General features: G+C 43.8%; 1 protein-coding gene across 1 annotated transcript in view; it reads right to left on the bottom strand.

Moving 5' to 3' along the window:
* galnt14 (UDP-N-acetyl-alpha-D-galactosamine:polypeptide N-acetylgalactosaminyltransferase 14 (GalNAc-T14)) overlaps window positions 1-16653 on the bottom strand; it is a 131919-nt gene that overhangs the window by 51299 nt on the left and 63967 nt on the right. The window contains exon 3 of the mRNA XM_079179944.1: window positions 705-803. Coding sequence (XP_079036070.1) covers window positions 705-803 — 99 coding nt within the window. The remainder of the gene's footprint in view (window positions 1-704; window positions 804-16653) is intronic.

The following is a 16653-nucleotide window of genomic DNA, read 5'->3' as shown; positions in this document are numbered from 1 at the left end:
ACCATAACACACACACACGTACAGAGAGCCAGAGCCAAAGGGAGCAGAGGGGCCCAGGGAGACAGATTGTCTTTTAATTGGTTGAAAACTGCAGAGCTTTGAGAAGAGCTGGGGGAGGACACACACACACACACACACACAAACACACACACACACAAACACAGAAAACACAAACACACACACACTTGCTCACAATGCACACAGTGTCCTCTGTGATAGTGAGGAGACGTGGCCGGTCCCTGCTGACTGACTGGAATAATGAGCTGAACCCAGGCCAAAACCTGGAGGTGTGTGTGTGTGTGTGTGTGTGTGTATCTCTGTTTGTTTTGTGTGTGTGTGTGAGCGACAACCTGCTGATATCATCAAACTGAAAGACAGAGTGAAGGTCCAGAGACGGGGGGTCAGCAGAGTGAATGTGTGTGAAGGCTTCTCTGCTGTAGCGTTTGGCAGCTCAACTGTTTCTTTGCTCACCAGCCAACAATCTCCGCTTTCTGAAGGCTGATATTTAATATATTTAATTTAAGGACAAACATGCTGCTTCTGTAGCCAACAGTCTGCCAGGATTCAATGTCACAATGAGCAACTTACAAATTACACCCAACACCTCTTTAGGTGTCAAAAACCTTAATAATAACTTTCACAAAATAAAAGTTTAAAATGCAAACGCAGAATTGTAAATGTGTGTCTGTGTGTGTGTGTGTTACCTCCTGATGGTGCGCAGCAGGGTGGATCTGGCCTCGTTGTGGAAGGTGATGATGATGGAGGTTGGGGGAAGATCCGAGTCGTAATGAAGAGTGGTGCACCTACAGAGAGAGAGAGAGACAGAGAGAGAGAGAGAGAGAGAGAGAGAGGATTATTGAACGTACATCACATCCATTGAAAGGCGCGTCCTATTTTAAGGTACAGTCACCACAAAAGTGAGTCAAAATCCCATCATGCTACCATGAGTGCGACCGTGACTCCACATTTTCAAGCCCTCCCACTCTGACTCTATCTGTCACTGAGAGAAAAAAACATAAGACGTGTGTGTGTGAAACATACCGGTAATTTAAAATGAAGAGAACTATTGAATGTTGCTTTTGTTTGTCAAGGAACCATGCTGCGCCGTGCCTTACACCAATCACCGCTCCACCACCTGAAATATAGACACTTTATCCAAAGAAAGCTCAGAAAAAATGTACCCAGTTCTGAAGAAGAAGTCAGTAAGTAACTCACGACAGAGCGACAGTTATAAACAATACAAACCGCCCATCTGGGTAAAAGCCTTCAGTCTAGAGCGCTGACAGTCTTTGGAAAAATACATAAAAAACGGTTTCCTGATGAGTTGAGACGATAAAAAAAGGTCGTCAAGTTAAACTGAAAGCTGTTTTTTTTTAACAAGGACACTAAAATCTGGCAAATGATGCAATTTCTGAACAGTTCTGACACGTGTGTGTGCAACGTGTTAAATGATCCGTGAGGATTAGTATTGTGTGTGTCAACAAGTGATCAGACAAGACCTGTTGAATTACAGATAACCAGCAGGCTCATTCAGATACATCACACACCAGTGTGTGTGTGTGTGCTGCCTTCGCTGGGTCAGCAGCCTTTTCTTCTGAAAGAGCAGAGGAAGGCACACACACACACACACACACACACACACACACACACACACACACACACACACACACAAACAGCATAATGAGAGAACTGGCCTTTACCTATCAGATTGATGGATTGGTGACATTTTCAAACAGAAACAGTCTGCTTGCTCTGTTCTGGCCTTCATTTCTAAAAACCTCACCTTTCACAAGTGTGCGTGTGTGTGTGTGTGTGTGTGTGTGTGTGTGTGTACACAGACTCCACCATTAGCCAGTTTAACAGAGTGTGGTTCTCTAATATCTACATCCATAATATGCGTCATTATGTGTTTATTGAAGGCGTTGAGGGTTTGGACCATTCAATTAAAAATATTGAAACAAAAACCATTTAATGAAGTGTTGCCACTTTCAGTTTGTCTGTCCAACCAAAACCCGAACACGTGACTCCTTCACCTGTTATTCTGTTAAATGTCTCATAATTCTGCATCATTTCCCCCAACAAACTCACAAAGCACTCTAGCAGATGTTTTTCGTGCCGTCTGTCCTTTATCCGGTCGCTTCAGCTCCAACAGAAATACCAGCGCGTCCCGTCAAAGTGTCCCCGAGCCAAACGTTGAACCACCTGCCGTGATTTGCCGCGGGGTTAGAACACGGGCTCAATTCCTAATTTGTTGTATTAACAGGTCGGCAGGCAGGATCAGTCAGTGGACTCGAGCACCCGGCTGTGAAATAATACAATCAGCACCTCATTAACTCGCAATTTGATTTTTCTTTTTTTTTGTTGTTGTTTAGAGGCGCGATGATTAAGTGGGGAAACAATATCGGCAAAGCAGATTACAGAATGTGAAAGAAATAGAATTATCTTGCTGCTGTAATATGTAACGTGCGAGGAGAGGGTTCGGTGTCTTGCTCAAGGGCATTTACTCAGTTTGTCAGGCAGCTGATCTTCTTTTTCTTTGTTTTTCCTGACATCCTTCTTGTTTTTGTTCATCTTCTTTTCTTTCTTTCTTTCTATCCATCCGTCTTCTCTTTCCTAATCCTTTTGTTTTTCTTCCTTTCTTTGTTATCTCTGCCAGGAGATGATGTGTGTGTGTGTGCATCTCTGTGTCCGTCCACAGATACTCTCGCACACAGCTGGACCGATCAGTCTAATATTGTTTTTGTGCACTTTTATGACTATTCTTAAGGACCTCTTGGTTGCAGCGATTCAGACTTTTTAAAACATAATTATTGGCCTTTTACTGCCGTCATTGAGCATGCATGTGTATGTATGTGTGCATGTTTGAATGTATGTGTGTATATACGTATGTATGTGTGTATATACGTATGCATGTGTGTATATACATATGTATGTGTGTATGTATGAATGTCACTCACTAAGCAAATGACAAACTGCACCGAGCGCCGTCTACAAACGAACGTCTTCTCATGAAGGTAGAAGGTGAACTCGTTAGCTGTTAGCAGCAGCGAACGACACTGAGTTTAGCTAACAGAGCTAACAGCCAACAGGGCTAATACAGCTAACAGTGCTAACAGCTAATGGTGCTAACACTGCAAACAAAGCTAACGGCTAACAGAGTTAACGGAGCTAAAACAGCTATCAGGCGATTGTGGTTAGTGTTGATTCAATCACACGTCACAGCAGTGGGTCCTGCAGACACGTCTGTCCCGTCATCTTTGTGTTCACTCAGTCTAATTCCATTGTTCTGTTCCTCCTTTGTCTTCCATTACTCTCTCTTTGTTTTCTTTCCCTGTTTACTTTGTTTTGTTCTTCCATAACTGCACTGTCAGCAGCATTTTCTATCATCATAACACTTGATAGATGATGGAAATTAAATGCAATATGAAGACAGAAAGCACAACATAAAATAGAAATTACTCACTTATAAGTCTAGCTCGGGGCAAGGTTAGTGAGTTTGGAACACACACACACACACACACACACACACACACACACACACACACACACACACAGACGAGGTTTTTAAGTTGAAGGCCAGAACAGGCTGCGAGCAGGCTCTTGTCACTTTGCATTCAGATTTCTTCCCGTCTTTCTTTGCTCCCCACCTTCATCCTTTCTTCTTTGCTCTTCCATTGTTTCGATTCCCTCTCCTCGTGAGAATAGCGATATACGCTGTGTATATTTGTCATATCATATCCCATCATGCCCCTCTCCGCCTCCTCCATCCCTATATCTCCTCATCTCCATCTGTTTTTTTCTGCAGTTGATTTATTCAGCATGCTCTACCAGAGAGGAACGATAAGAAGATAAAGACGAGCTGCCGCTGCTCCTTGAATGTGTGTGTGTGTGTGCGTGTGAAAGAGAGAGAGAGAGAGAGAGAGAGAGAGAGAGAGAGAGAGAGAGAGAGGACGAACGAGGCCGAGAGACACAGTGACAGACAGGCAGAGAGAGAGGGACAGACAGAGATGAACAGATAAAAGTTGTGCTGACAGATGACTGATGTTGGAGCTGATATGAACAAGCTTCCATACTCCCCGAGTGCATGTATGTGTGTGTGTGTGTGTGTGTGTGTGTGTGTGTGTCAACTTCCTGATGCGTCAAAGCTCAAGAGAGCACACACACACAGGGAAGGAAATACAGGAGCGGGAAGAAAATAGATGAAGACGAGGAGAGGGAGAAATGATGGGTGAGGAGGGAGGAAGAGGAGTCAAAAAAAGAGGAAGGAGGTGAGGGGAAGTTTAAACACAGAATAGTGGTGACAATAGGAGGAGATTAGGAAAAGAGAAAGGAGGATGAGGAGAGAGGAGAGGTAAAATAAGAAGGAAGTGGTAAACAGAAGAAGAAGAGTAGAAGAGAGGGGCGGGGCTTAGGTGGTTGCGACTGAGGCCACTGTATGTTCACAACAACAATGGCGGCTTGCATCAGTTATATCAGAACTGGAGAGTATTTCTTCATCGACAGATGAGCAAAGAACACTGAAGGCTTTTCTAGACGGAAAAGATGTTTTCGCTCGTCTCCATATTTGCTTCGGCAAGAGTTTGATTGACAGATGGTTCATCCAATCACCTGCCAAGTGTGTTTCTTTTTGTTTTTAAGTGCCGGCCTTTTTCCAAACAATTTCCAAACTACAAAACCATCTGGTGGGTTAAGGGTTAAGGGTGATGTCAATGTGGAAAAAAGAAGAACAAGCGAAGTAGGTGCAGCACAAATGAATCTATTTCATCCACTGAGGATAAAACCAAACACAAAACCAGGAATAACTTTAATCTTTCACGATGAAATCAGAAGCACGAAAGTAAACATTCATCATCGCACTTCACCTTAAAACCCCAAAATGATATGGAGATAGAAAACTAGAGGAAACAAAGAGAGTAAAAAAGAAAAGAAATGAAGGTTAAAAAGAGTGCAGAAGATGAAAGAGAGGACGACAATAAAGGAAACTGTATGAGAGGAGAGACGAGCAGAGTGTTTACTGTAGATTCTGTCCAGATGGTGCGAAAATCATTCATATTTGATGAGCAGAGCCATTTGAGGAGTGGATGTTGTTTGTTGGTGTGTGTGTTTGTGTGTGTGTGTGTGTGTGTATTATGGCTCATCAAAGTTCATGTGGAGGTGAGATAAGCACATGAAAAGAGAGGTCAACACACACACACACACACACACACTTCCCTCTCTGCGGGCGGTGCAGCAGACCTGTCAAAGTGTGTGTTCGTGCTACAAAGTACTAATGGCCACTGATGTAGCCCTGAGATACTGTCAGAGCGTTCCACACACACACACACACATTAACACCTCTAACACTCCCTCTCTGTCCTTCACTTGTTCTTCCTTTCGGCTGTTTCTTCCTCTATTCTCTGTTTCCCCTCAGCGTCTCTCTGTCTCCTTCCTTCCCCTGACTTGTCCTCTCTGTCTTGTTTTCTCTGTGCAGCTTCGTCTCACCTTCCTGGCTGGACAACATGAAGACATGAAGACATGAAGACTAGTAACTTAGCCGTGAGTCAGAACACCGTTTCTCGGGGTCGTGATTCTGCCACGAAAGAGCTAAACGCTTCAGGCTTTGTGTCACATATCTGCAAAGTCGACCAGTCCTCCAAACTAAACAACAGAGACGGTTGTTGTTGTTGTTTTTCCTCATGATGGCTGATGTGTACGGGAGGCCAGGCATCAGGCAGGCTGTCCTCACACAGCGTTCTTAGCAGGCAGCAACATTCTCTCTACTGTCCACCAGGGGGCGACTCCTCTGGTTGTATAGAAGTCTATGAGAAAATGACTCTACTTCTCTCTTGATTTATTACCTCAGTAAACATTGTAAACATGAGTTTATGGTCTCAATCTCTAGTTTCAAGTCTTCTTCAATACAGCATGATGTTCATTTAGTAAATGATGGTCCATTTAGAGTCACACAGACCATAAAGCAGGGGATGCTTTAGGGCGGGGCTACACTGTGATTGACAGGTCTCTACCAGAGACGTATCAGTGATGTTGGACTTGGACTCAGGTTGAACTTGAGTCACAAAAATCAGGACTCGATTCCACTCGATACTCTGAATACGTGTCTTTACTTGAGACTTCACGTCGCCTTTTTCCTGCCGTGAGACGTGAGACTCAGGCCATTAGCACGAGGCTAACAGGGCAGAGATTAGTGTCTTTGTACACAATATATTTCATTTCCTACGTTACATGTGTGTATTTGCAAACTATGCCTCCAGATTAACAACGCAGAACTCTGGATACTATTTTTAGAGAAAGGCGACCGAGAAAAATATCAAATATGTTTTTTTTTTCCTTCTTTCAATGTGATATTCTTCAGAGGGAAGACTTATATCATGTAGTTTTTACTCGGGCAGCACGATATGAACCATGTCGGTTTAATCCGAGTCAAGTCGCAGCACGCCTGCCGGAGGAAGATATTTTGGTAAGAAGTTCACCTCTGGCCTCTCTTTCTTTCTCCTCCCACTATCTCTGTCTCGCTTCTATTCAGGTGTTCGCAGAGGAGAAGATGGCCTAGTTTTGGCTGGTTAGGCAACAGCCATTTACATATTTATACACACACACACACACACACAGTGCTGGGGAGTAAGGAAGCAAGGGATTTCTCTCCTCCTGATTGAGAGAAAGAAAAGAAAAGAAAGGAGAGACGGCGAGGGACAGCTTATAATACCTCATTTTTTTCTCTTACTGGAAAATTCCATTAGGAACATTTCCGAGTCAATGACTCCGGTGAATGAATAGCTCAAATGAATAGTTCAGTGGATTCAACGGTTTTTTAATTGAAGCAGGTTAAATCCCCCAAAAGGAGAGGAGGAGTGGAAAAAGGGAAAGCTGACCAGGTTGTGCGGCCTCACGTTCGCTGTTTTCTGCTGCCGAAGACGAGATTTGAGTTCATTCAATTCCTGCTTTCATGAAGCAACAAAACGTTTTCTCCCAAACGCACACAAAGAGCACGACTGAGCTTAACTGTTAACTGCAGTTTAGAAAAAATGCTACACGGTCTCACTTCCAACTTTACTCCAACTTTCAATCAAATCAATTAACAGAGGAACGATGAAGCGCGTTCCCGTCACTGAGCTCTACTGGAAGGTATGAAGATAACAACAAACCTAAGGGAGGTGATAGTGTGAAATATTCTATAAATAAGTGATGTAGTGTGAGATAACTAGGAGGAAAAAAAAGTGTTTGTGTACAACATACGCAGCACATCAAAAGCAAATGAGATGCATGGAAAACGAGGACGGGAAGAACTGTACATGTATTATATCTCACTGTTATTACTGTGTGTGTGGTGAATGAGCACTTCAATGAGACGACAGTAACTTTATGTCATGTGCTGCTGTGATGTCTGAAATATCGGCCCTGGTGGACGACACACTGCTGTCAGTTCAACATCCACTTCCTCTGTGTGATCCTCTGAACACTTCCTTCAAAAACGATTCCACTCGACTCCTGATGTGTGTTCTCTGCAGCTACGAGCTGAGCGGAGGTGGTTTACGTTCTGGTTTAGCTCTGAACCAAATGTTTTAGTAAATGGCTGGCTTGGTTCCATGATTAAAACTCTTTATATAAAGGTTTGGTGAAAGGTTAATGGAGAGAATGAATAAGGAGGCCGGGGTTCGAATCCCGCCCAGGGCCCTTTATGCCTCTCTCTCTCTCTCTCTCTCTCTCTCCTTCCTGTCTCTCTCTCACTGTCAAAATAAAGCAGAGACGCCAAAAAAGGAGATTTTGGAATAGCGCGCTTCATTATCGTCCTGCTGCATTGTCTCAACAGTGAAATATTCCTTCAGATCTGAGCTAAATTGGGCCAAGTTAACAGATGTGACTGCAGACTCTGATCTGATCCTTTTAAAGGGATTTAACTACCAGACACGCTCTGCTTTTGTTTCCTGTGAAAGTGACACTAATTGCAAAATAAAAAAAATGAATAGATTAATGGTCCAAATTTGTTTAGCATCAATCAAGATCTTTCTTTTTTTAAACTTTTTCTTTTGTTTTGAAAGTACGCCACAAAGCCGCTAAATGTAGCGGAGGACGGGGGCGAGATTGTCACACGTTCTCCGAATCCTGGCGAGGGAGTAACGAGGGAGAGCATCTTCCAAACTGACTCCAACACCCACCGACAAGTTAAAACAAGGAGAACGCCGTCACCCCGGGAGGGCTTCGGCTCCTATAACAGGCTGAGATCCCCACGGTTAACGCTGAAAAACGGATTAAAGAGACGAGTAGCGATGGCTTCAGAGCCAAGGAAATATGGAGGACTATAGCTGTTATTAGTGCAGTTTAGAAACAGGGAGGGGGGGGGGTGTCACATCAACAGAGGCAGATATTTTTCAGATAGGATGTTTCTTTATTATTTTGTATCCTCTGGTTCCTTGTTAGCGCGGCTGCGATCCCCCAGCGGAGCGCAGAGGCTCGTGTGTTCCAGAGTGTTCTGACTGTTTAAAAAACATGAGGCTGGAACTGCTAGGAGAGATGCCTCACCCCGGTGCTGCTTATGTATTCATGCTTTAGAGTTCCACAACTCTGACTGCCTCTGTGTGTGTGTGTGTGTGTGCAGCATCTGTCTTCATGCAGAGGTATCTAACACCTGTGTGCACATGTTCTCTGTGTGTGTTTTAACGGGTGTAGGATGAGTGAACGTAAACACGTGGAGGGGTGTAATTGATGACATAGTGCAGTCGTTTCATCTTTTAAATATACGAACATGGAAGCGTCACGAAATGATCCTTCATATCACATGATAACACATATGTAACACCACACACATGTACACATATGTAACCAGCACGAGCTGTTACGCAACAGGCGTTTTCCTGCCATTTAATTCTGTAAATGCTATTCCACTAAAATGATATCTGGAACCTGATTCCATTATTCCAACTATTACTCCTAAAGTTACTGTATGGTATACTATAATATACTACTTCAACGTAGCAATATTCCTGCTCAGGAGTTGTTGAAGTACTCTGAAGAGCAGGAGTCTTTGCTCTTTGTTTGCATTTAAGAAAGAACAGCAAAGAACGGCGCTACTAAACGGTGCTAACAGTAACGATGCCACATTGTCGTCCCCTCTTTCCTCCTTCTCTTTCCTTCTCTCTATTCCTAATCCTTCCTTCCCTCTCTCTGTCGCTGCACCTCCCCTCTCTCCCTCCCTTCATCTCCGTCTGTCTCCTTTCATCCCGTCATGTCAGAGCAAAGAGAAGCCAGGATCTAAACTCAAGACAAGGCTTTGAACAATAAAGCAGACGAAAGATCCGTCACTGAGACGACAGAGAGAGAGAGAGAGAGAGAGAGAGAGAGAGAGAGAGAGAGAGAGAGAGAGAGAGAGAGAAACTCTCTGTTTCACACCCTTGCCTCTATTTCTGTCTCTATATCAGCTGAATGGACTTCAGAGAGTCGATTCGGGGAGTTGGACAGAAGGGGGGAGGCAGTGGGTGGAGGGAGAGGAAGAGTGAGGATGACAGCGAAGGGAGATGAGAAAATTAAAGGAAAAGAAAGAGGAAGAGGAGAGTAACAAACTGAAATAAGCCACAGAGAGGGCAGCGATGGAACGCCAGGCGAGAGGAAGCAGGAACAGAAGTGAAGGCAGAAATCAGACAACGACACAAAAGAGAAGCTATTCACACGATATCCGTTATCACAGCTTTTAATTATCTCCACAGGACTCTCTCTGTGTCTCTCATACCTCCACAGGATGGGGATAATTGCTGGATGTTTGGTTTGTTTGTCATTTCGATGCTTTGTTTGAATAAATTAAATAAGTTTGCGGAATAGTAACCAGAGCAGAAATATCTTTTTTCTTGTCCTCAAATGACTAAAAAACGTTCAAGATCATAATTCTGTGAGTGCAGTCATTTCAGTGAATAAACGTGTGTGTTTAAAGGGCCGGTCCTTTATTTTTGACCTCGTTCTGTAGCTTCTGATGTATTAAACAACGGTGCAATGTTGAGTTTCCTGTCTCACCAATGCTACAGCTCAGACTCCGGTCACAAGGTATCCCTGCAGTCAAACCTTTTATCGCAAAACCACGATGTGAAAGGTGTTTCAGCTAATGTCAGGATGCCGGGCGGAGCTCGAGGTGGAGACGTTTACGTCGCCTGTTCCTCTTTAGTGCAGAGGAAGTGACATGAACTTTGGAGCAGAGAGATTCAGGGGATCATTCAGATACTTAAGGATTTATTTTCTGTAGCGAGAGCTGGAGCAAACCTTTGAAGCCCCACCTGTTTAAGCACGTGTTGTTTATTCCGCATATGGTGACGCTCACATGCCGCTACAGCAGGAGACTCACGGTGTCACACATCTGTCAAGGCTTCTGGTTTCGTGGTTCCACTTGTTAGTGCTGAGCTGAGCACATTTCGGGGTAAACATGCATTAGCATTCAGTCACACGGGGACTAAAGCTGAACTTAAGTCACTATTTCAGTGTCGGGATGCAATAAGGTGCAACTCCATATTCATGGCTGGGAATAAAGCCACAAATTAGGGATGCACAATGAACCCAATAATATCGATCACGACTTTGGCTTTCCAGAATAAAATGAAATTGATCGACTCCCATATTGACGCGCGTAAAGCAGCAGCAGCAGCCGGGGAACAACGTTCCTGACAGTTGCTGAGAGCATAATAAAGACGCACATGAGGAGAACCTTATTTGTAGTCTTATTTTGATGCAAAGATGTGTTAATTAGCAGGAAATATCACAGTGTTAAAGTAAAAGCATTTTAGGTCAAAGGTTTTGGTACAGTGTTATTTTGCTTCTGGGAGATGCTCTGTGAATAAGGACCGGTCTTATTTTGATGCAAAGAATTCACAATATTTATCAAAAATAATCTTCAACATGAGCTCCAGATACTCTGACGGGAACGACTTGTGAACGTCAGCAGCCCGGAGACAAGGCCGGGTTTTTAGGAGCGCGTCCTGAAATGAAAGTGACTTACAGTGTTTCTACAAAAACACAGCAGATTGAGTAAATCGTCATCACTGTTTATTATATGTTGTTTCTCCTTCATGGTCCCGGTTTAAGCACCTTGACATTAAAAAGCTACAGCTCCCATGAGTCTTTGGTTTTTGCTTTAATGTATCATTCTGACGTAAATGTTGGTTGCACGATGTAATGGTGATGGAATAATGATCTCTCGGTAAGATGAAGGCAAATTGCATTCTCTCTAGTGTCCACCAGGGGGCGACTCCTCTGGTTGTATAGAAGTCTATGAGAAAATGACTCTACTTCTCTCTTAATTTATTACCTCAGTAAACATTGTAAACATGAGTTTATGGTCTCAATCTCTAGTTTCAAGTCTTCTTCAATACAGCATGATGTTCATTTAATCCATTTAGAGTCAACAGACCGATGAGCGACGTCAGGACGACTACGTCCACTTCCTGTATACAGTCTGCGCTAACAGCTAATGTTAGCTCTCCTGCGCGTTCGTAGCATTATCAGGGGAATTTTCTAGCGTTCCCCGAAACGAAGGGACGCCGTTAGCCCCGAGCTCTGATCCCAGGCAGCTGTGGTACTGTAATGAAATGAGTTCCGTGATGTTTTCTAACCAAAGTATCACGACCTCCACACCAAGATGGTATCTATAATAGATACCATCCATCATCTTATATGAACAGAAACCCTCCGCGACATCTTTCAACGCTTCAGAAATGTCGAATACAAGAAATGTAACCCACTGAGTGAAGGAAGCTCGTGGAAGAGAGGCTGTTTTTAGTGTTTCACCACATTTGTATGACTTCATGCATATATATGGAGTCATTGAACCATGTGATATTTAACATGTTTACCCTGTACCATGCTTGATGTCATGGCCGCCACAATCTACAGCAGACAGCATGGCAGCGTGGCAATCTCCTCCTCTCGACTCATGCTCACATTACAGTATATGGAAGAGAGACTCTGTCAGCGTGTGTGTGTGTGTGTGTGTGTGTGTGTGTCCCAGTATGCTACTCACAGGCAGGAAACCATCATTCACTCTGTAGCTCCAGGTCACACACACACACACACACACACACACACACACACACACACACACACACACACACACACACACACACACACACACACACACACACACACACACAGTGTAGTAGATGAATGTTTGGAGGCAGGCAGAGGGAGAGGTTTTCCACATGGGGGATTCTGTACAATGGATCTGTGGTCACTCTCCATCACACACACAAACACACACACACACACACACACACAAAATGCATAAGGAGACACACACAGAGTATATCGATGCAAAAAAAGTATATAAACACACTCACACACACACGCACACACACAGAGCGACGACAGTGTGTGTGGGTTCTGCCGGGTGATGAATGAAGCAATATTTCAGTCTAAACCAGCATCCTACCACAGATGGTGGTATAGTGGAGAAATGCTTATACATTACACACACTACACACATACACACACACACTACACACACTCACACACACACTACACACTACACACACACACACACTATGCTGTGAAAACCCCATCTGTCACAGTGCGACAGGGTCTAGAGCACAGAGGAATCACCTGTCTTATTACACACACACACACACTCGCGTTCATATGCACATTATTGCACATCTATATGCAAACACAGACAGAGAGAAAACATGGCCACACACACACACACACAGACACTCATTAAACTCTGCAGTGTTGTGTTGTTTCATTGTGCTAGGCGAAAGCCCAGAGGGCAAGAATCGCAGCGCCAAGCGAGCATTAGCAGCACCTCATACACACATACACACACACACACACACACACACATGTACGTACACGCACACACACACACACACACACATGCTGATAAACACAGGCATACAAGCTAAGACACACGAGCAAACAGAATCAGACACACCGCCTTACATTTACACACTAACAGACCCCTACAACTACACACTTTCAAGTTTGTTCACACACACACACACACACACACACACACACACACACACACACACACACACACACACACACACACACACACACACACACACACACACACACACACACACACACACACACACACACACACACACGCAGTCAGCTAAGCAGTCTGTGTGATGCCAGGTTGCCCGCAGGTCTGGTAGTAAGGGCCTCTGCTGTCCTAGTTGTTTTCCATCCAAACTTCTCACACACACACACACACACCTACACCTACACACACACACAGATTGAAAATGTGCACGTTGAGATGTGCAGAAGCAGAAGCACAGACAGCTATTTCAAACACCAGGGTGTTTCATCAATAATTCCTGCAAATGCATCTCAGTAAAATTAATTTTTGATAACACGCACACACACACACACACACACACACACACACACACACACACACACACACACACACACACACACACACACACACACACACACACACACACTGAGCAGCAGAACCAACAAACTTACGCCGACACTTCTTTTCACGCGAGAACCCTGAACCTGAACTCTTTGACCTTTTTTTAAATAGACCGTCCTCACAGGGGACTACACGTCCGTCACTATGCCGCCGTTAATTTGTCCATCGGTCGATCGGTCAACAGAAATCAATCACAACCATCAGCAGCAGGTTGAAAGCTTCGTCCATCTGGACTCATCTCATCAAGAAGCAGATGGAGACCTTTCATTTGCAGGTATATTAAAAAGGAGTTAATCACAACTTTGTTCTTGTATTTTGAAGTTTCGGCCATCTGCTCCGTCGGTAATGACGACGTCGTGCTCGGCAGGTTAACGGCTGAGATCTGAGAGCAGCCCGACATCCCAAAAAACACACACTCAAGCTAACGGAATGAGGAAATAAAGTCATACACGGCCTGTTGTGAATAGTTCACAGAACCATCTGACAACATTTGTGAGAACACAGATCTTCCAACACAATAAGTGATAATTACCAGCATTTCAGATGCTGCACTTTTTGTTTTATCTCCAAGAATTCCCTAAATTCATTTGCACCGTGGACCGCTCTTTTAATCAACCTGTTCTCCTGCAGGACACTTCCGCATGTTATTTACATGCATTTTAGGGGTTCCACGTGTCATTTTTCGACATTTTACTGTGAAACGGAAGTATAGGCATCAAACCACTTAGTTAAGTTTAGGTAAAAACATCAAGGTTGGGCTTAAAATAGGTACGTAAACTCAGTCAAATATAGACGGAAATAACTGAACAGGAAAACACGGTTACTGTGGTTGAACACTCACATGTATGTTGTTAGTACAGAGAGCAGCTTCAAAGATATTACTGCAAAAATAGCCCAGAAAAGTTCTCACAGTTCAGTCACTGATGGGTCGGTTGGTCTCGTGTCTCTCAGTCAGTCAAACCTCATCATCGTGTTTCCAGACATCAACATTATTGTTATTAAAACCCATCAAAATAAAAGCCCAGCTTTGAATAGATCTCAGTGAGAACTGTTCCCCGCTGTAAACAGTCCGCTCTGTGCTTTGTGTCTTTACAAAACTCAGGTGAGCAGTTTCTCCCATCGCAGCAGTTCTTCTTTAGGAATTCATTTCAATAACACATCTTCTCTCTTTATTTATGGTTCTGCTGTTGAACCATTTTCCTCTCAGATGAGTATTTTATGTCATTTGGGACTCTTTTTCATTTTCGATCTCTTGCAGCGAGATGCTTTTATGAACCCCTCGGGGAGGCCTTTTGTTTGTACACGATGCGCTTTCATCGGTCTTCATTCCAGCAGAGATTCACGTCGTATATTATTATTATTTTTATATTTTATAGCAATAAGTGCTGTGACTGGCATAAAAAAAAACCTGTCAAAGAGATTGTATTTACTGGCTCGTTTCTGCAGGGAGACAGGTGAGGTGCAGAACGTACACCAACCGTTTCATTATTGACAAATTTTTGGACCAACTGCTTTGGCAGGTAACCAGCCGGGTCTGTCTCTCTGCTTGATTCAGCACTTTATCTGCTGACACGCTGGAACGTCGTGGGTGGACTTCAGACACTATTAACTTGACTGGTGGAAAAAAACAAGTCAAGGAAAACAAAGTTGAGCAGAGAAAAAGGAGCTCAAGCTGCCAGCAGCAACATTTCACTTCCCTCTCTCCTCATCGAACAGCTTTTAAATACGTTTAAATATGTTTAAGTGTCATTTTGTAATTTGCAATATTTCTGGGAACTGGACGCCGACTGAACTTGGATGCTCTTATCAGTCTGACACTCACAGCTTTTCACACTGAACCTCAGGAATAACAACAAGTCCATTGCTGAGTGCCTTGCTCAAGGTTACTGCAGCCTGTTCCTGGGGGGGGTCTGAGCTACCTGAGTGGCCGCTGCTGATGTTTGAAGTCAAACTAATTTCATCTCCCGGGACGCTGAAGTTAGTCTGACCCAGTTTTGGTTGACACATGCCAGTGAGTGACGACACCTTGTGAAAACCAATTAAAAAAAGCACGGACTGAAAACCAATTTTCACTTCAAATGCTCGCGAGTGTCACACATTGTGTTAATGATTTAGAAAATAATATTTAGCTTTAATTTGTCCAGGGAACATCCGCTGAGCCGCAGCCTTTATCAGACAAAAAGCCTGTAATTCATTTTCACTCGTTAACACACTTTCACTCCTGAGAGTCGCTGCTGTTGACATGAATACCTCCAGCTGAGCTGCGGCGCCGCTCTCAGAGCGCTCTAAACACGGTCTGCACTGTTAGAGGTTTCTAGCACCGTTAGCTTCTAGCTGATACGGGGAGGCAACAGGTATGCTCTGAATGCTGTGAAGGGAAGATTTAAGATTCGTCCGGTCAAACTACTGTTTTCAAGAATGACATTTTGCACAATACTTTAATTGACTCTCTTTTGCCTCTGCAGGGTTTTTGGACATTCAAACCAGCAACCGACCTTGTCCCCAGGTTAACGGAACCATGTTTATTTCTACCAATGATAATAACAGAGAGGCCTGGTCTGCCAAACAACAGGAATATACAGAACATTTCAAAATAAAACGATGAACGACACCGTCACCGATTTAAACAAAACGTGTTGTGAAACAGTGCTCTTGAGCAGCATTTTAAAGGGACACACACACATATCATATACACACACACACACACACACACACACACACACACACACAGCGCTTTCTAATATTTCTTGGATCTCCCATCTGTGATTCAGGTCTCGTCTAGTGATGCCTTGCGGCTGAATGTTGCAGGAAGTGATGCTGAAAAAGAGTTGTGTTTCTCCCTCTGGCTTTCTCCTCCTCTCATCTGTTATACACACACACACACACACACACACACACACACACACACACACACACACACACCTCTGCTATACTCGTGAGGACAGTGTATTGACTGCAACCACCATTTTTTACCCAGTTGGCAGGTGATAAAACACAACACACACAAACACATACAAGGACAAACACTAAAATAGAATTTCCATGAGGATGAATTATAATCAATAAGAGTGAAGCAAATATAAGGACAGAGAGTCTCACACACACACACACACACTGCAGCAGTGTGTTATGATGAGGGTCGCGGTGCGACCCGGCCACAGAGCTAAAAGTGGAACCGCGCTGATGATCTACGGCGAACTCTGTGGCCGCTCTGGAGAACATTAATCTCATGGAAGTTAATGATATCTGCACGG

This window comes from Pholis gunnellus (genome assembly GCF_910591455.1).
Source record: "Pholis gunnellus genome assembly, chromosome: 19".
NCBI classification, from domain to species: domain Eukaryota; kingdom Metazoa; phylum Chordata; class Actinopteri; order Perciformes; family Pholidae; genus Pholis; species Pholis gunnellus.
Note: the sequence above shows the minus strand (reverse complement) of the source record. Positions and strands in the feature narration are given on the sequence as shown.